Source organism: Elephantulus edwardii, unplaced genomic scaffold (genome assembly GCF_000299155.1).
Source record: "Elephantulus edwardii isolate Elephantulus edwardi_28Jun2011 unplaced genomic scaffold, EleEdw1.0 scaffold00144, whole genome shotgun sequence".
Lineage (NCBI taxonomy): Eukaryota > Metazoa > Chordata > Mammalia > Macroscelidea > Macroscelididae > Elephantulus > Elephantulus edwardii.
This window is the reverse complement of record NW_006399894.1, coordinates 1,142,672-1,163,095: the sequence shown is the minus strand read 5'-3', so window position 1 is coordinate 1,163,095 and position 20,424 is coordinate 1,142,672. Positions and strand designations below refer to the sequence as shown.

The window sequence follows — 20,424 nt, the reverse complement described above, 5'->3', positions numbered from 1 at the left end:
GATAAAGCTTCATATGGAGAGATGTTCCTGGCTCACTTACAATAGAGAAAACTGGAAGCAATGCAAACGTCCACGAGTAGGGGCTGGTGTTAGAGACCATCCATCCAGCTGGCACTGGTAATTACAATGAGAACAATGAAGCTGCTGCTGAGAGCTAACATTTGTTAAGTGCTACCCTGTGCCAGATGCTAATACAGTGCATGTTAACCTCTTCAATTCTTGTGGCAAGCCTGTGAAGCAGGTACTATTATCCTATCACAATCAGTTTCAAATAAAGAAACTGAGGCACAAAGAGGGCAGTCAAGTAATCTGTTCAAGGTCACCAGGAGGCCCAGGACCCAAACTTGGGCTGTCTAGTTCCAGATTTGATGTAGCCAGAACGCTAGGATTCAAGGAACATTTTTCATATTCTAATTTCCACATTTTCTAATACTCCTTAATGAGTATTAATAGCACATTTTAGTTTAGTTGAAAAGTGTATTTTTCATATATAAAAGTAGTTAATACACATACATAAGTATACTGTATCTACTTACAAAAACATACTGTATTCAGATGAACACTACTCATTATCCTGGTTTCAAAGTGTATTATCAAGATTGATCTGTCTATGGAAAGTCCCAAAAGCAAAAAACTAAAGGAAAGCTGGTCAGAACTAGTGCTGCCAGCCAGGTTGCAGGGTGCCCAATAAACCAACTGCTAAGACCAGCAATCCCCAGAGCCAGCCCTTAGTCCCGGGGGGAGCCCCTGGCACCAGTCATGTCTGGGAGCTTCACCCACTTACCTCACGGGATCTGCCCAACTCCCTGGGTTACACAGGGAGAGTCAGACCAGGTGCTGAGTCTAAAGACCTGTCTGTCCTGAAGCAGGTCTTCTCTCAGCACCTGTTCCCCCCACCCCATACTGCAGGGCTCAGACTGTGGGCGGGCACCCAAACCCGCTCTTCCAGTGCCCCAGCACAGGGCACAGCTGGACCATACCGGATGACGCTGTTGCAGTGTCCGCAGAGTGGAGTCCGGCTGCTGGCTGGGAAGCGCTCGGCTCTCTGGACGATGCCCCTGGCAAGGGGGGACACCTGGGGACCAGTCGGAGCGAAGGCCGGGGCGCCCCGTGGCAGGGACTGCTTGCTGACTGATGTGGTACTCATCCCAGGGGCAATCTTCTGAGAGAAACTGTCATCTGTCACCCAGGGTGGGCGGCTGGTAGGCTCTGCAGGTCCTCCACCGTGAGTGGCTGAGGGTGCAGGGTTATAGCCCGAGGCAGGTGAAGGGGTGTAGGCTGGGATTGTTGAAGGGGTATAGGTAGGAGCAGGTGAGGGCGTGTAGGGAGCTGGACTATAATTTGCCCCTGGAGATGGGCTGTAGGTAGAAGCAGGCACTGCAAGCCAAAAATACCCAAAGAGAAAGGTGTCAGAACTCACTCCCTCTCAACTCTCTGTCCCCAGTGAGGGACTGTGACAGGCAACTTTAATATTACAGCAGTACATCAATTCTAATGTTCACCGAATATTCACTCCTGAACTTAACACCCCACATTTCAATTCATAGCACAGACTCAATGGAGAAAAGAAAGCTGAGCAGAGCCCTCAGGAGGTGGGCTTGTGGCTGAGATGTGACTACAAGGATCCAGCAGTGCTCTGGCTGGAGACCCAAGGCCTGCAGGAGATTGGGGGGCGGGGCAGGGTGTGTCCCTTGGCTAGTTTCTGGGTCTCTGGGCTGGGCACGGGGTGGGACAGGATCAGCACAGCCTAGACTGGAGGATGGTTTCAGCTGTACTCTGACTAGGGATTTGATAACTGAAATGCCTCACTCAGCATGTGCTTGCTTGGCACTTAGTCCAGCCTCGGGACAAAGCAAATGACCGAAGGCTGGATTTTCAGGTTGAGCTACAATCTTTCCATGGAAAACAGGTTGGCTTGATTTGTGCTAGGGAGAAATTCTACCTTGGTTTCATTAGAGTCGAGTCTTGAGTCATTTAGAGAGGCTGAAAGGACATGTATACCCCTTGTCATTTTGATGGAAATTAAGAGTATGTGTTGACGTTTAAAAGAGAGATATAACTGGGTATTTCTGTCATCACAGGAGACTAGAGCGAGGGCTACATGGTGGAGGGGACCTGGGGGAGGGTTTGTAAAACAATGAAAGAATCTTTTCTTTTACTTTTCCATAATTTTTGGACTCATGTACTTATAACTTGTTAGTCAAATTTGTGTCTTCTAGGTTGCAACACCCCCATGATACATCTTCAAGGATATGAACATGTACAGCCAAGCACAATCAATAAGAGTGCATCTAAATTCCAAAATCAATCTCCATAATAGTCTATGTGTTTCCTACTGCCAAAGGGGCCCTTTAGAGTAGTGAGAGAAGATCTTCACCCTGAAACCCACAGCGTCCCTTTTCAGCAGGAAGTAGCTAAGAGAATATGCCATCCCCTTTTCCTTATGACTCAGGGTGAAGTCTCTCTCAGGGAGGAGTGATAGGGAATGGCAAAGGACACACTGACAAAGAAGATTAATCAGAACTGGCTTTGACAAGCACTGTGGCATTTGGACAAGAACAAACTGGGAGGAGGGTAGAGAGAATAGTGCAACAATGAATGAGTGGAAGCCCAAAATCTCTGTAAATGTTTATGAAAATTAATAAAATATAATTATAGAAAAAAAATTTTAAAAAAGAACTTAAAAATGAAAACAAATAAACCAACCCTTAAAAAGAAACAAAACGGAAAAAAAAAAGAGTATGTGTTGAGAGGTTGCCTAGAAGTCAGAGAATGAAAGAGGACTTGGTTGCCCCACTTCTGGAGCCCCTTCTTCCAGCTCATTGAGACACTGGGGCACACACAGAGCCTGTATCTTCTCATCCATGGCCCTAAAAACCGACTTTTCTGAAAGTCCTGCTGCCTCCTGCTCAGCTGCATCCTGTACACATGTCCAGCTGGCCTTCTTCAGTGAAAGCCTCATAATGGCACAGAGTCTACTCCTCTGGAAAGAGGAGGCCTCCTCCCTCACCCCAGGAAACTGTGAGGTAGCCATGTTCCTCATTCCTGAGCTGGCCTGCATAGGGTGGATGCTGAGGGGTGTGATAATGCAGGTCCAGAATGGGTTCCAACCTGGAGCTGCAGCCCCATCCCTAGACACTCTTTCCCATCTAGTACCCCTGGCCACCTTAGGTGGTTGTGGCTTTCTGTTCCAGGATGACTGGCTCTTCAGGTAGGTAACCCCAAAAATCCTCCATGGGGGCAGATGCCAGGCCTGCGCTACTGCAAGGCAAAGGGAGTAAAACCTGAAAATGCTGTTGGTATTCAATGGTAAGTCCCCTCTCCCATGGGTATATAGATTATCTGGGATAGTCCTCATTCTATTGTTCTTTATAGATTAAGGTCACTGAGGCTTAGAATGAGCCAACAAGTAGCAGAGTGAGTCTTTAAAACAATTCTATCACCCTAACCTGTGTCTCCAAAGAACACAAGTCTATTTTTTCCAAAGCTTGGGTTTGTGGGTGCTCCCTTTCCTCACTGTGTCACTGAGGAACAGCTTCAGCGCAGAGTAGACTTCACACTCTGGCATGCAGCATAGCCATCAAGAACTCAGCGTTCAGGCTCCTGCTCTACATCCTGGCTGTGTGTCATTGGGCCAGTTCCTTAATGCCTCTGAGCCTTCTAAAAGTGGTGATTGTGAGGATTAAGGGTTATGAGAAGTATAAAGTACTTATTCTAGTATCTACCTTAGATGAAAGCCACTAAATGTTAGTGAGGATGGTCAAGAGTTGTAAAACTCAGTGCATCTAAATTCCAAAACCAATCTCCATAATAGTCTGTGTGTTTCCTACTGCCAAAGGGGCCCTTTAGAGTAGTGAGAGAAGATCTTCACCCTGAAACCCACAGCGTCCCTTTTCAGCAGGAAGTAGCTAAGAGAATACGCCATCCCCTTTTCCTTATGACTCAGGGTGAAGTCTCTCTCAGGGAGGAGTGATAGGGAATGGCAAAGGACACACTGACAAAGAAGATTAATCAGAACTGGCTTTGACAAGCACTGTGGCATTTGGACAAGAACAAACTGGGAGGAGGGTAGAGAGAATAGTGCAACAATGAATGAATGGAAACCCAAAATCTCTGTAAATGTTTATGAAAATTAATAAAATATAATTATAGAAAAAAAAAGAGTTGTAAAACTCGAGTCTTATAGTTAAAATGAAGTGTCAGTTCACCTTATGGCCTGGTGGTCACCTAGGGAGCCCAGTTCAGACAGACGATGAGATATTAAATTGTGGAATGTTGTTTTGTTTTGGACACTGACCCACAGCTAACCCTCCTATGAGTTTTTCAGAGGCAGTAAACCACACAGTAAGAGATTGCCCAACTTTCTCCCACGGAGCAGCTGGTGGATTCTAACTGAGTCCCTTTGGGTTGACAGTTCAACTCCTTGCCCCTAAGCCTAGGAGACTGTGAGCAGGAGGAAATAGATAATATAGTTACAGAACTTCCAAATGGAGAGGATGTCAAGTTGATTCTATAATAGACTTGGGAATAAAATTAATAACATTTTTATTAGATGTGGGAATAAAATTATAGTTTACAGGGTAGCTGCAAAGAAAATGAATAAACTTTTCATCAAAATTAAAAAGAGCAAAATTATATAGACTTTTCTTTCATGACTGGAGTCAAACCAACTCATAGCTGCCACATCATTGGGTTCTGAGGTTGTAGATCATATGGAGGAGACTGCCTATCTTTCTCCCTTGGAGTTACTGGTGGATTCAAAAGAACAAAGAGGCATAGCAGTGGAACCCCCTACAGACTACGCCATCAGAGCTCCCCATGAAGACCGAGAGAAGACAGAAAAGCAGCAATTAAGGAAATGGTAAAAAAAGCAACCAAGAATATGAACTCAGCATAAAAACATATATGGAACAAAGAATTCAGCAATATCATTAATCCTTCAACACACACACACACAGAACACAGAAAAATGATATCAATAAATCATACCCACCTATAATTAAACTGAATGTGAATTGATTCATAGTCACAAGAAAATAGTATCAGAATGGATAAGAAAACATGATACATTAATATGCTGTCTACAAGAGACACACCTTAGACACAAGGACAAAAATAGACTAAAAATAAAAAAAGTAGGGGGGATAAACATAAAGCAAATAGAAATAAAAACAGAATGAGGCGACCATATTAATTTCTGATCAAATAGACTTCAAAGCAAAAATCAGCATAAGAAACAATAAAGGACATTATATACTGTAAAGAATCCACTGAACAAGAGAATAATTACAGCATAGTATAACGGGGAACCCCAAATGTCTCAATCAAGGTTTAATGGAATTGAAGATGACAATTACGGAATAATAGTTGGAGATGTCAGTATACTACTTTTGATGAAGGCAGAACAACTAAAAGAAACCAAAAAAAGAAGCTGAAGAACTAAACAATACAACTAACTAACTTATGGATACATATTGTTGTTGTTGTATGCTGTCAGGTCAGACGTGACCCGTGGCTGACCTTCCAGCGAGTTTTCAGAAGCAGTAAATTGCATAGGAGGAGACTGCCCATCCTTCTCCTGTGGAGCAGCTGCTGGATTCGAACTGTGAGTGGCTATTTGTCTATTTTCTCTAGATTATAAAAATTGTTCTCCATAATATTCTGTTGTTGTTAGGTGCTGTTGTGTTGAGTATGACCCATAATGACCTTGTGAACAATCGACCTGAACCCTGTCCCATCCTGTGCCATCCTCACAATTTCTGACATTCTTGAGCCTATTGCATCAGTTTCTGTGTCAATCTATCTGGATCAGGGTTTTTCTTTCTTTCACTGACCCTCCACTTTCCCAAGCCTTATGTCCTTCTCCAAGGAATAGCTCTCCTAGCAACATGCCCAAAGAATGTAAAAGGAAGCTTTTTCATCCTTGCCTCCAAGGAGCACTCTGACTGCACTTCCTCCAAGTTGTATTTATCTTTTGTTCTTTTGGCAGTGTATTCAGCACTCTTCTCCAACTCCACAGTTCAAAGGCTTCAATTCTCCTTTTGTGATTCTGCCCAGCTCTCAGATGCATAGAAACTGATTGAAAATATTCTGTTCTTTTCCTTTATAGATCAGTTGTTGTGACCTCACCTGTGTAATTTCTTGTTTGTGTCCTTTGCATCTTTTCCACCTTTGTTGATTTGACAGTGGCTTTTAGTTTTTCTCTCCATGCGTGGCGAGAACAAGAAACAATAAACAAGCAAGCCTATACACACCCAGCTACAAAGTAATTAGCAGTATGCAAATCAATTCCTGATATAAGGAACTGGCAGACAGGGAACAGTGTTGTACCTCTACCAGGAAACCATCCTTACTCTCTTAAGTCCATTGTGCCAACCATTCTGTCAGTTGATCTCATTGATGGTCTTCCTCTCATTCACTACACTCTATTTTTCCAAGAATGATGTCCTTTTCCAGAGGATTGGTCACTCCTGAAAACATGTCCAAAGTATCTGAGATAAAGCCTCACCGTCTCTGCTCTGAAGGTGGACTCTAGCTATATTTCTTCCAGAACAGATGTATTTGTTCTCTTGGCAGGTCATAGCATATTCAATGCTTCACCACAATTCAAAAGCATCAATTATTTTTCAGGCTTCCTTATTCATTGTCCAATGTTCACATTACTATGAAACAATTGTCAATACCATGGGAAGGACATCATTACTAACTACTTTACAGCTGGGTGTGTATAGGGTTGATTGTTTATGGTTTGCTTTAATAAGTACAGCACTGGTCTGTCAGTCTGCTGTACTGGTGTCACTTATGGGTTGCTGTGATGCTGGAAGCTCTGCCGTGAGTGTGTCAAATGTCGAAGGGTTACCTATGGTGAACAGGTTGTAGCAGAGATTCTAAGTTAAGGCTGATGAGGAAGCAGGACTGATCACCCACATCTGAAGTAAAAGGCCTTTAGAATCCGATGAAGTGGGAAGCTACAGTATGAGATGTAGAGCTCAGATGGGAAGACACGCAAACATGAAGTATAAATGTAGGAAAACTGGAAGATGTAAAAAAAAAATGGTATGGAATGCATGAAGATCGACATCTCAGGCATGAACCAACTGAAATTAATGGACTGCCATGGTCACTTTGAATCAGACAAACAAGTGATCTACTATGGCAGGAGTGAGAAACAGAGGTGGAATGGTGTTGCATTCATAATTAAAAGGACAATTTCAAGGTCTAACCTAAAGCACAATGTTGTGAATGGTATGATACTATCCGTATACATGTAAGGAAGACCTGTTAATATGACTATTATTCAAATATATGCATTAACAACTAAAACCAAAGAGGAGGAAATGATCTGAAATTGATCAAACATGCAATTGAGATGCATTAATATCTATTGGCGATTCAGAAAGTACAGACTTGGTGACAGAAATGAGGCTGGGGAATGAATTATTGAATTTTGTACATTCAACCTTTTTTTTTTTAAATTCAACTTTGTATTCATAGTAAATATCTTTTTTAGGAAAAGGTGACTTTACACATAGACCTTACCTGACAAACTGCACAGGAATCAGACTGACTACATCTATGGAAAGAGTAGCTGGAGAAACTCAATATCAGCTGTCAGAGCCAGGCCAGGTACTGACTATGGAACAGATTATCAATTACTCAAGTGCAAGTTCCAAATGAAAATAAAGAAGATTAAAACAAATCTACAAGATCCAAAAGATGACCTTGAGTCTATCCCATCTGGATTAAAAAATCACCTTAAGAACAGGTTTAAAGCATTGATCACCAATGATCAAGACTAGAGGAGCTGTGGGCTGAAATCAAGAATACTGTCCATGAAGTTCAACAGAGAAATAAACAACAAATGCTGGCGAGGTTGTGGAGAAACTGGAACACTTATTCACTGTTGGTGAGAGTGTAAAATGGTGCAACCACTATGGAAGGCAGTATGGCACTTTCTCAAAAAGTTGGAAAAAGAAATACCATTTGACCCAGTAATTTCGCTACTGGGATATACCCTAAAGAAACCAGAATTGCAACCTAAACAGATATATGCACACCTATGTTTATTGCTGCGTTGTTCACGATAGCAAAGAGATGGAAAGTGTTCATTAACAAATGGATAGAAAATGGATAGAGAAGCTGTGGTATATCCACACAATGGAATACTACACAGCACTGAAAAACAAGGAACTCATAAAATATTATACAAAATGGGTGACCCTGGAGGACATTATGCTGAGTGAAATATCTCAGTTACAAAAAGACAAATACTGCATAATGCAATTTTAAAACAGGACTGACATGGAGGTTGAGGGGAAACTAAGGAAAGAAGGGATAAATAATGAACACTGCTTTGAAACAGATGAGGAAAGAACTGTTTCAAAGGAACATATGATTAGGTATTATTTGCATGACAACAGTCCAGAATAAGAGGTGCATAGTAAAGTAGACTGGGCAGGAGGGGTGGGGAAGAGGAAACTGTGCAACAATTAATTTTTTTAAAGAGAAAAGCAAACTGGGGGTGGGAGGGATAGGGAGGAAAATTTTTTTAAAAGAGGGGGAAAATAGCAAAAGTTCATTACAAAGACAGAGCGGGGGGGGGGAACTCCAAAATGGATGTCAGAAGAAACTATGAAAATTGCATTAGCGCATCAAGACGCTAAAGCAAAGGGAAGAGATGCTGAAGTAAAAGAGCTGAACAGAAGATTTCAAAGGGCATCTCGAGAAGACAAGGTATTATAACAAAATGTGAAAAGAGCTGGAGTCAGAGAATAGAAAGCAAAGAACCCATCTGACATTTCTCAAGCTGAAAGAACTGAAAAACAAATTCAAACTTTGAGCTGCAATACTGAGACATGCCATGGACAAAATCTTGAATCGTTCAAGAAGCATCAAAAGGAGATGGAAAGAATATACAGAAACACTATATCAAAAAGAATTGGTTGACAACGAAAAATTTCAGGAAGTAACAAATGCAAAAGAGCCACTAATAACAAAGGAAGAAGTTCAAGGTACATTGAAGAAACTGGCAAAAAAAACCCCACCTCAGGAATAGATGGGTTACTGACTGACTAATAGATGCAACCCTGGACTTGCTCACCAGTCTATACCAGGAAATTTGGAGGATAGCTGCCTGGATGACTATTTCCATTCCCTAGAAAGGTGATCCAACCCAATGCCGAAATTATTGGACAGTATCATTAATACTGCATGCAAGCAAACTATTGCTGACTATCATAAAAAAAATGGCTACTACATTGACAGGCAACTGTCCAAAGTTCAAGCTGGATTTATAAGAGGTCATGGGATCAGGGATATCATTGCTGATGTCAGATGGATCCTGGATGAAAGGAGAGAGCAACAGGATAATGTCTATCTGTGTTTTATTGACTATGCAAAGGCATTTGTGTAGATAATAAAATATTGCTAATACTGAGCAGATGGGAATCCTAGAACACTTAATTGTGCTCATATGGAATCTTTACCTAGACCAAAAATCTGTTATCCAAGTGGAACAAAGGAACACTGCATGGTTTAAAATCTGGAAGAATGTGCATCAGGATTGTATCTTTCTCCACACATATTTAATCTGTATGCAGAATAAATAATTTGTGAAGCCAAACTCTAAAAAGGAATGTGGCATCAGGCTTGAAGGAAGACTCATCAACAATCTGCATTATGCAGATGACACAAAGTTGCTTGCTGAAAATGAGAAGGACATGGAACACTTGCTGAAGATCAAAGACTTCAATATGGATTACATCTCAACAGCAAAAAAAATAAACAAACCCCAAAGGTCCTTACCACTGGGTCAATGGGCAACATCATGATAGAGAAAGGATTAAAACTGTCAATAATTTCATCCTATTTGGATCCACAATTAACCAGGAGTTGGGAGATCAGAAGACGTATTGCTTTGGGAAAGTCTGATGTCAGGAACCTCTCCAAATTATTCAGGAACAATGATGTAAGTTTGAAGACTAAGGTGTGCTTAATTCAGGCCATGATCTTTTCATTCACTTCCTATGTATCTAAGATGACAGAAGAGTAACTGATGCCTTTCCGTTGTGGTGTTAGAGAAGAGTACTGAATATCTCATGGAAAATATGCAGCCACAGCACTCCTTGGAGGCAAGAAGCACTTCATAGCTTATATTTGGACATGTTGTTGTTGTTATGTGCCGTCGAGTCACTTGCTACTCATAGCGACCCTATGTACAACAGCCCTAAACTCTGCTTTGTCCTGTGCCAATCGCACTGTTTCTGACACACCCATCCCGATTACCCCAGTCACTGAATCAATCCGCCTCATAGAAGGCCTTCCCCTCCTGCGTTGTCCCTCCACCCTCCCAAGCATGATGTCCTTCTCCAAGGACTGGTCTCTCCTTACAACATGTCTAAAGTATGTTAGATGGAGCCTTAGAATCCTTGCCTCCAAGCAGCCACCCAGTTTAACCCTTTCCAGAAGGAATCTGTTTGTTTTCCTAGCAGTTATTTCTTGGAAAGGGATAGCATCCTTGGAAAGGTCAGCCAAAGAGAGGAAGACTCTCAATGAGATGAATTGACTTGGTGACTGCAGCAATGGGCTCAAATGTATCAGAGATGATGAGGATGGCATAAGACAGGACAGGATTCAGGTCTGTTGTTTATAGGGTCAGGATTGGAGGAAGACTCATCAACAACCTACATTATGCAGATGACACAACCTTGCGTGCTGAAACTGAAGAAGATCTGAAGTACTTGCTGCAGAAAGTCAAGGACTGTGGCCTTCAATATGGACTGAAGCTCAACATCAGGAAGACAAAGATTCTCTCACCACTTGGCCAACTGGCAGCACCATGATGGATGGAGAAGAGATTGAGGTTGTTAACAATCACAGCTTGCTTGGCTCCACAATCAACACTTTTAACACCAAGAACAGGAAATCAAAAGACATATTGCATTGTGAAAAATCTGCTGTCAGGGACTTCTTAAGAGTGCTGAAAATGATATCAGTCTAGAGACTAAGGTGCGCCTAATCCAGGCCATGGTCTTAGCAATTACTTGCTATGCATCAGAGAGCTGGACAATGACTAAAGACGACAGAAGAAGAATTGCTGTCTTCGAATTGTGGTGCCAGAGGAGTACTGAACATACATACAATGGACTTCCAAGAAAATAAACAGGTCTATCTTAGAGTGAACCCAGTTTCTCCTTGGAGGCTAGGATTTTGAAGCTGTGTCTCACATACTTTGGGCATGTGGTGGCCAGGAGGGACTGATCCTTGGAGAAGGACATCATGCTTAGAAGCGTGGGGGGACAGCACAAGAGAGGAAGACCCTAGATGAGATGGACTGATACAGTAACTGGGGCAATGGGGGTTAGTGTGTTGGAGTTGGTGAGACTGGCACAGGACAGGTCAGGATTCAGAGCTGTTGTACATAGGGTCGCTGATGACTCGATACCCTATAACAATAACATGGGTCATACTTGATGTCACCTAATAACAACAGAATAGATTTGATACATTCAACACCAAAGACTGAAGACCAGATGAATTGTGATTACATCAATTTTATCATCCATGGAGAAAGTAAAAGGTCATTACAAAGACAGGGGAGAAAAAATAGATCAAAAGTAATGTCAGAAGAGATGCTAAATTTCCACTACAACATAGAGAGACCAAAGGGGAAAAATGCTGAAGTAATAGGTGAACAGATTTCAAGAAGTAGCAGGGAAACAAAATGCAAGATATTAGAACAAAATGTTCAAAGAGTTGGAGTTAGAAAACCGGAAAGGAAGAACATTCTCAGAATTTCTCATGGAATCACAAATTCTGGCCTCAAGTTCAAGTACTGAAGGATTTTGTATAAAAAAAATATTGAATGATTCAGGAAGCATCTAAAGAAGATGGTGGGAATACATATAGTCTCTGTACCAAAAAGTACTACTGGTTGACACCAACCATTCAAGAAATAGCATATGGTCAAGAACCCATGGTACTGAAGGAAGAAGTATAAGTTGCACTGTGGGCTTTGGCAAAAAAAAAAAAAATTGTCCCAGGAACTGATGCAACACCAATTGAGATGTTTCAATAAGCAGTTGCAGTCCTGGACATACTCACTAGTCTATGCCAAGGTATTTGGAAGACAACTACCTTGTCAGCTGACTGAAAGACAGGATGAGAATGGTGCAGGGTAGGGAAAGGTTCAGCTCTGTTGTCAACAGGGTCACTATGAATTGCAATCATCTTGATGGTACCTAACAACAACAACCTCATAAGAAAACTCCCAACCAAAATAAGTTCCAGCCCTGATGGCATCAAGGGTGAATCCTACCAAATATACAGAGAAGAACTAGCACTAATCCTACTTAAACTCATTCAGAATACAGAAATAAATGGATTAATTCTATTCCTAAATTAATTTTATGAAGCAAGCTTAATCCTGATCCCAAGGTCAGGGCAAGACAGCACTAAAAAAGAAAATTATATACCAGCATTATTCATGAGTACAGATGCAAAAATTCTCAACAAACTCTTAGCCAATAGAATACAGCATCATATCAAATAAATCATACATCATGATCAAGTGGGATTCATATTAATTACTTAAGTGTGGTTCAACATTACAAAGACAATCATAGAAATAAAATACAGGAAAAGAACCACATGGTTATATCAATCAACACAGAAAAGGCATTTGACAGAATTCAACACCTTTTCCTGATAAAAATGCTCCACAAAATAGAATTGGAAATTTCTCAATATAATTAATAGAATATTTACAAAACTATTGGCTAGCATTAGTTTCATTGGAGAGAAACTGAAGGCATTACCCTTGCAAGTGGAAACCAGATAAGGGTGACTTTTATCACTATTTCTACTCAATGTTCTACTGGAAATCCTAGGAAGAGCTAGAAAGTAAAGAAAAGGTGCAGCCTGGCTGCACTTTTTCCAAGACATATCTGTTTGGGTGTTTTGGCAGTCCATAGCATGGTCAGTGCTCTTCTCCAGTACTACCGCTCAAAGGCATCAATGCTTCCTCTGTCATCCTTATTCATTGTCCAGCTCTCAGATGCATTGCAAGTGACTGGAAAAAAACATGGTATGAATTGGGAGCATCTTAGCCTTCAAGTTGGTTTCCCTCTCTTATGCTGGCCTTTTCTTCCAAGCATGATGTCCTTCTCCAAGAACTGGCCCCTCCTGACAATATGTCCAAAACATCTGAGATAGTCAACATTCTTTCTTCCAAGGAGCACTCTGGTTTTACTTTCTTCAGGACAGACTTGTTTGTTCTCTTGGCAGTCCACAGTATGTTCCATATTCTTCTCCATTACTACATTTTAATTACTATGCAACATTAAATAACAATGAAGTTGTGAAGCACTGCATAATATGAATGCATCTAGAGAACATTATTGTTGTTGTTGTTGTTATGTGCCATCGAGTCACTTGCGACTCATAGCGACCCTATGTACAACAGCCCTAAACTCTGCTCTGTCCTGTGCCAATTGCACTGTCTCTGACACTCCCATCCTGATTATCCCAGTCACCGAATCAATCCACCTCATAGAGGGCCTTCCCCTCCTGCGCTGTCCCTCCACCCTACCAAGCATGATGTCCTTCTCCAAGGACCGGTTTCTCCTTACAACATGTCCAAAGTATGTTAGACGGAGCCTCAGAATCCTTGCCTCCAAGGATCCACCTGGTTTAACCCTTTCCAGCACAAATCTGTTTGTTTTCCTAGCAGTCCGTGGTACTCTCAATACTCTTCTCCAGCGCCACAGTTCAAAGGCATCAATTCTCCTTCTATCCTCCTTGGTCATTGTCCAACTCTCTGATGCATAACAAGTGATTGCGAAGACCATGGTCTGTATCAGATGCACCTTAGTCTCCAGAGAGAACCATTGCTCTTTAGTACTTTGGAGAGGTCCCTAATAGCAGACTTTTCCATGGCAATGCACCTTTTAATTTCCTGGCTACTGGTGCCAAGACTGTTGACTGTGGAGCCAAGCAAACTAAAGCTGTGAACAATCTCAATCTCTTCACCATCCATCCTAATTCTGCCAGTTGGTCCAGTGGTGAGAATCTTTGTCTTCTTGACATTGAGCCTCAATCCATATTGTAGGCTGCAGTCCTTGACCCTCTGCAGCAGGTGCTTCAGGTCCTCCTCAGTTTCAGCAAGCAGGGTTATGTCATCTGCATAACGCAGATTGTTGATAGACCGTTCACCAATCTTGACCCCACATTTCTCCTCATAGAGCCCAGCCTCCCGGATAATCTGTTTTGCATATAGGTTGAAAAGGTATGGAGATAGGATGCATCCCTGGCGTACGCCCTTCCCAATTTTGAACCATGCAGTGTTCCCTTGCTCTGTTCTGACGACTGCCTCTAGGTCCAAGTATAGGTTTCGCAATAGAACGATCAAGTGTTCTGGGATTCCCATTCTTCTCAGAGTCAGCTACAGTTTGTTAAGATCCACACAGTCAAATGCCTTTGCATAGTCAGTGAAACACAGATAGACATTCCTCTGGTATTCTCTGCTTTCAGCTAAGATCCATCTAATCAGTGACAAAAAGACAATATAATGGTAAGAAACTGTGCTGCAATCCCAAAGGCATGGGGTTTGAAGTCAATAACTGCTCTGAGGGAGGATGGGCAATTCCTCCTCTGTGATTTATTGCCTTGAAAAACCTGCTGGAGTTGGGCACACAACAATAACAACTATAATAAAATGTTAAAGATATATACACAGAAAGAAATATTCTTTGGTGGTAACAAAGGATAAGGAGGGCGAAGGAACCAACTCATAGTAGACCCTCTAGTGGGTTTTCAGAGTTTGTCAGTAACATGGGAAGAGACTGCCCATCTTTCTCCAATGGATCGGCTGGTGGATTTGAACTGTGTGCCTTTGGAATTGCAATTGGCCCTCAGAGCTCCCTATACAGGTTAGACAGGTGATATTTTAAAATACATATTATTATATGCTATAAATATATATCCATGCATACAGCAGAGCCAACAGGCGGCAAAATTATGTAAATTCCTTAGTCATAACTTAACAACTTGAGGGAATTAGGTGCTTGTTTTGACACCTCAGGATGTTATTCTAAGGGACATTGAGGTCAGTTGGCATGACATAATCTCAGAGAGATGAAGTTCTACATTCTATTTTGATGAGAAGTACCAGGGGTCTTATAAACTTTCAAGTGGCCAGCTAATAAAACTTAAAGCATAAATATAACAAAATATGGCCATATTTACTGGTCCAACAGAGTGTGGGACCCCTTAAGACTATGGCCCTTACTCACTCTGAACTTAGAAGCAGACTCATCCTCATGGCTCAATTTCAACCCTACAGATTGTCTGGTAACATCAGAGAGCACTCCTCAGATCCTGACCAATCATGAGAGGCTAGAAAGCACATGCAGTGGTCATAGGTTCTTGTTTGCCCACCCAAAGGCAGAGCTCAGAAAGTAGGAAGGAGTTGAAGGATAATGAAAGTACAATTACAGGATGGAAATACAAAGAATGAGGTTGCATTGTGGTTATTATAATTAATATCATAAAACAAAATGTATATGATGTATTTGCTTTGCAAATTTTTACTCTAGTCACCAACAGGGAAAAAAAGAAAAAGAAAAAAATTAGCAGGATAAAAAGAATTAAATAAGTCATAAACTTTCTAGTCCAAAGTAGTAGCTCTATGTGACTGTTGAGCATTTGAAATGTCACTAGTCTGAATTTAGACATATCATTAATGTAAAATACCTAGTGACTTTCAAAGACTTTTATTTTACACTGATGATATATTGAAATTATATTCTGGCTGTTATTTAACTTTTATTAAGGAATTAAATAGAACGTTATAAAAGTTAATTTTACCTCATAGTTTTACTTTAAAAAAACTTCTTTCTAAAAAAAGAAATAAAAACATGGTGCTTCCTCAGCTACAGTGGCAGTTTTCCAGGTGCTCAGCTGCCAACCTAAAGGTGGGTGGTTTGAACTCACCAGCAGCTCTGGAGGAGAAAGATAACACTGCGCTTCTTTAAAGATTTCTGGCCTGGGAAACCTTACTGGGTAGTTTTACTCAGTCCTGTAGGGTCACTATGCATTGGAATTGAGTCAAGAGCTATGAGTTCATGGACTCTACCTAAACAGTATATAGATGCTTCTCAGCGAGGAGTTCACACACAGTTGTGTTGTCTAGTCAGGCAGTGTAACCCTAGACGCAAACAGATGGGGTATTTTGCATGTTCATTTTACAGATCAGGAATGGACGTTTGTTATAGTTGTTATGTGCTTTCGAGCTAGAACTGACTCAGCTAGCAGGTTTTCAGAGGCAGTAACTGTCCCACCTTATTGCCTTGGAGCATCTCAAGGATCCAAAACGCCAGACTTGCGGTTGGCAGTGAAACTCCGTACCCACTAGGCACCCAGGGCTCCTTATTTGAGGTTTAGAGCATTTATATGCCTACCTCAAAATCATCCAGCTCATGAATGGTTTCACAATTCCCTAACCGCAACTGAGATATCAGATGCTCTGGTTAACTTTTCCCTCCTCAATAACATGTCTAAAATTTTTTCTTCCAAATTTGGCGCTTCCAGAAAATACTGCTCTCTGCAGAGCTAAACTCTATAAGGATTCCAACACACTGATCTGTGGCCTCCCATTTTCCCAAGTTACCACAACCCGAAGGGCACATAGCAAATTCGAGGCAGGCTGAAATCTGTACCCTGATTTGGCTACTTCCTTGCTGGTAGCTACACTCACCTTCCCAGAGCTAGAGGCCTACCCTTCCTCTGGTAATCTGGAAGTTCCCCTTCCTGCTCTGTGCCACCAAATGCCAAGCAGGTGGTAGGCAGGGTGCTTCAGTGTCTACTCCCCTCCTACAGTTTGACCCCTGCCACACTAACCTTGATTTATCAGGAGAAAGACTTGACGCATCATTTTTGAGCTTGGTCTGTTGTGCTTTTTTTTTTTTTCCTTAATAGAATTCAAGTTAGGTTTTTTCTTAAAAAAAAAAAACCCAAACACACAAAAAAACAACTACTGTGGTGCTGCTTAATCAATTCCGACTCATAGCCATCCTATGTACAACAGAACCAAACCTGGTGTCATCCTGTCTCACCTAAACAATCCTGAGTCCAGTGTTGCAGCCGCAGTGTCAATCTATCTCATTAAGGGTCTTCTTTTGCTTTGCTACTCAGATGGGCACCTTCTGGTAACTGGTCAAAGTATGTGTTATGAGCCTCCCTATTCTCCCTTCTAAGGAGCATTCTGACAATATTTCTTTTTCATTTTAGAGGAAAAATAAATCAATTTATAATATAAACAATAAATTAGGTACTAAGTCAGGATAGCTCACATCTAACTCCTTGTTAATTATATTTACACCTCACTTTACTCCTGCATAGTGTTATAGGCAAGGTGGGGTTTGTGAGAACAACTTTAAGAGAAAGGGACCTGTCAACAAATCATGTTATGAGAAAATAGTAGCCTTTCCTTAAGCACCAATTTATTTTTTTTCCTTCCTAATTTTATTTTTTTTACATTTTATACTGATTTACTTACTGACTATATTTAAGATGGATTTATCCTTTCTTCTGACGGTTCATAGTGTATCCACCAACACTACAAAAATTCAAATACATGAGTTTTTCTTTGGTCTTCCTTATTCACACTCAAGTCTATGGTACACATATTGTTGTTATGTGCGGTGGAATCGCCTGCGACTCATAGTCACCCTGTGTATAACAGCCCTAAGCCCTGCTCTATTCTGTGCCTGTCTGTCTCCAACACACCTACCCCCGTTACCCCATCACTGAATCAATCCATATCATAGAGGGTCTTCCTCTCCTGCGCTGTCCTCCACCCTCCTAAGCATGATGTTCCTCTCCAAGGACTGATCCCTTCTTGCAACATGTCCAAAGTATGTCAGACGAAGCCCCAGAATCCTTGCCTCCAAGGTGCAGCTTGGTTTAATCCTCTCCAGGACTAATCTGTTTGCACTCTTAGCAGTCCATGGCATATTCAATACTCTTCTCCAGCACTACAGCTCAAAGGCATCAGTTCTCCTTCTATCATCCCTAGTAATTGTCCAGCGCTCTGATGCATAGCAAGTAATTGCAAAGACCATGGACAGAATCAGGCACACTTTAGTCTCCAGACTGACATCGTTGCTCTTCAGTACTTTGGAGCGGTCCCTAACAGCAGACTTTCCCAACTCAATACTATCTTTTAATTTCCTGGCTGCTGATTGTGGAGCTAAGCAAACTAAAACTGTTAATCTCAATCTCTTCACCTTCTATGAGGTGGTGTTATAGGAAAACAGCAGAGCATCTGTGGTGCAGGGGTAGAGCACAGGACCCTTCCAAGCAGCGTGACCCGGGGTCCTTTCCCCACTGAGGAGGTGGGCCGACAGAGCCAATTTCATGATGCCAGGCCAACCCACAAGCAAGGGTTCCATTCACGATGGGAGATAAATGGGCGAGCTCCTCTCAGTGTGACTATTGCCTCTGAAAACCCGCTGGAGGGTCAGCTGGGGGTTGGTGCCCACTCGACGGCACACATGTCACGTCTCTTTGGCAAGTTCACAAGTCCCATATCGCACAAGGCAACTTTGGGAACCTGTAATTGAAGGTGGCTCCTGACTCACTCCATGTCAGCCAGGTTCCACAAGAGTGGCAAGGTCCCCGCCCCACCCGCGGGCCGACTCTCCGCCTACGGCCTGTCCGGGCCTGGGTCCCCGCGCTGTGCTCGCCCTCCCGGGCCGGTATGCAGGGCAGCCGCCCGCCAGCCCCGGCGCCAGCCGGCGCGGAGCCCAGGAGGGAACAGAGGGGACACTCGCAACATGCTCGCTTCCCCCCAAACGGCGAACAGAGGCCAGATCTCTCCAGCGCGCCTGCCCGCCTCCTTCCCTCCAGGCAGGAATGAGTTAATGTCTGGCCAGCCTGGGAAAGCTGCAGAGGCCGCGGGGCCAGACCGCCCCTAACGTGCCGCACGCCCGTTAGGGAACCCGCCAGGAAGAAATTAAAGGTGTGAGCGAAGTGCGCAGGCCCGGCGGGCCCTGAGCGCCCCAGAGCTGTGCTGCTTCCTGGTGGGGGCTCCAGGAACCACGCTTGCGGAAGGCGGTGGCGCCCCAGAAGGAGCCGAGCTCGCCCCGAAAGGGGCCGAACCGGTTGGACAGAAAGGGAAGTCTAGAGAGGCAACGCCCCCCCTTGGCACCCCTTCCCCTCTCCAGACTAAGTTACCTCCTGCTCTCTTGTGTTCTCCATGTCAACATGGACACACCTTGCACTCCGCTTGCATACCGAAAACCAGAGCTCCAAGTGAGATTTTATGTCCGCTATTGCTGCCCCTTCCTTCTAAAATGCTATCCACGACTATAAAGTGACCAAAAACACCGGGGAGACACTCACTTCTTCAAATAACCAACCATGTAAAGTCAAAAGAGCAGCATTTGTCTAAGGATAAAGCATTGAAGATGCTCTAAACTGAGCAATTAAATTAAAGCAGATTAGGGAAAAGGATTGGCCATCCACTTCCGAAATAACTGGCTTCCAAAACCCCTACGCAAATACTTGGCTATGCATCAGAAAACTGGACGGTGACCAAAGATGATAGAATTGATGCCTTTGAGCTGTGGTGCTGAACATACACCATGGACTGTCAAGAGAACTAACAAGTCTTTTCTGGAGAGGGTGAAACCAAGTTGCTAAGATTTTGAAGCTCCGTCTCACATACTTGGAGCATGTTACCAGGAGGGATCGGTCCATAGGGAAGGACATCCTGCTTGGAAGGGTGGAGGAACAGCGCAGGAGAGGAAGACTCTGGATGAGATGGACTAACAACTTTAACTGGGATAATGAGGATAAGAGTGTCAGAGACAATAAGAATCCAGAGCTATGTGCATAGGGTTGCAACATATATAACAACCACAATAACAACAACAACAAAGCACTGAAGGCAAGAAAGGGTTGGATAGAAGGATTAATGGAAATGAAAATTACAGGGAAGAAGTGGGGAAATTGGGATTACAGAGTGCGTGTTGCAAAGAATGTTAAAAAACCAAAATGTGTATAAATAGTGTAGTGAAAAATCAATATCCTTTGTAAACTTTCACTCAAATAATTTCACCAAAATAAATAAAAGCAGGAAGTGGAGCCTTGTGCAAGGGGGGAATGCTACTCAACCCTCTAGATTTTTAAGCTCAGAAATTTCTTCCCCAATTTTCTGGCTTCCAGAGGGGCCAAGAGGAATACTTTGGGTGTGTTCCACACCCCTGCTAGGTGCTTCACGTAATGAGAAAACTCATGTCCACAGAGATGAAGTACTTTGCTTTTGATGGCATAGGAGTTTCTCTGAGGCTAAGCTGCTTTTAGTGTCACCCCAGGACTGTCACTCGAATAGACTTTGTATACAAGGCTGAGTTATTGCTGCTG

General features: G+C 42.6%; 1 protein-coding gene across 3 annotated transcripts in view; it reads right to left on the bottom strand.

Moving 5' to 3' along the window:
- The window catches only part of LDB3 (LIM domain binding 3), a 126,537-nt gene that overhangs the window by 64,018 nt on the left and 42,095 nt on the right, over positions 1-20,424 (bottom strand). For all 3 annotated transcript variants that reach the window (XM_006894474.1, XM_006894472.1, XM_006894473.1), the window contains exon 9: positions 981-1,377. In XM_006894474.1, the coding sequence (XP_006894536.1) occupies positions 981-1,377 (397 nt within the window). The remainder of the gene's footprint in view (positions 1-980; positions 1,378-20,424) is intronic.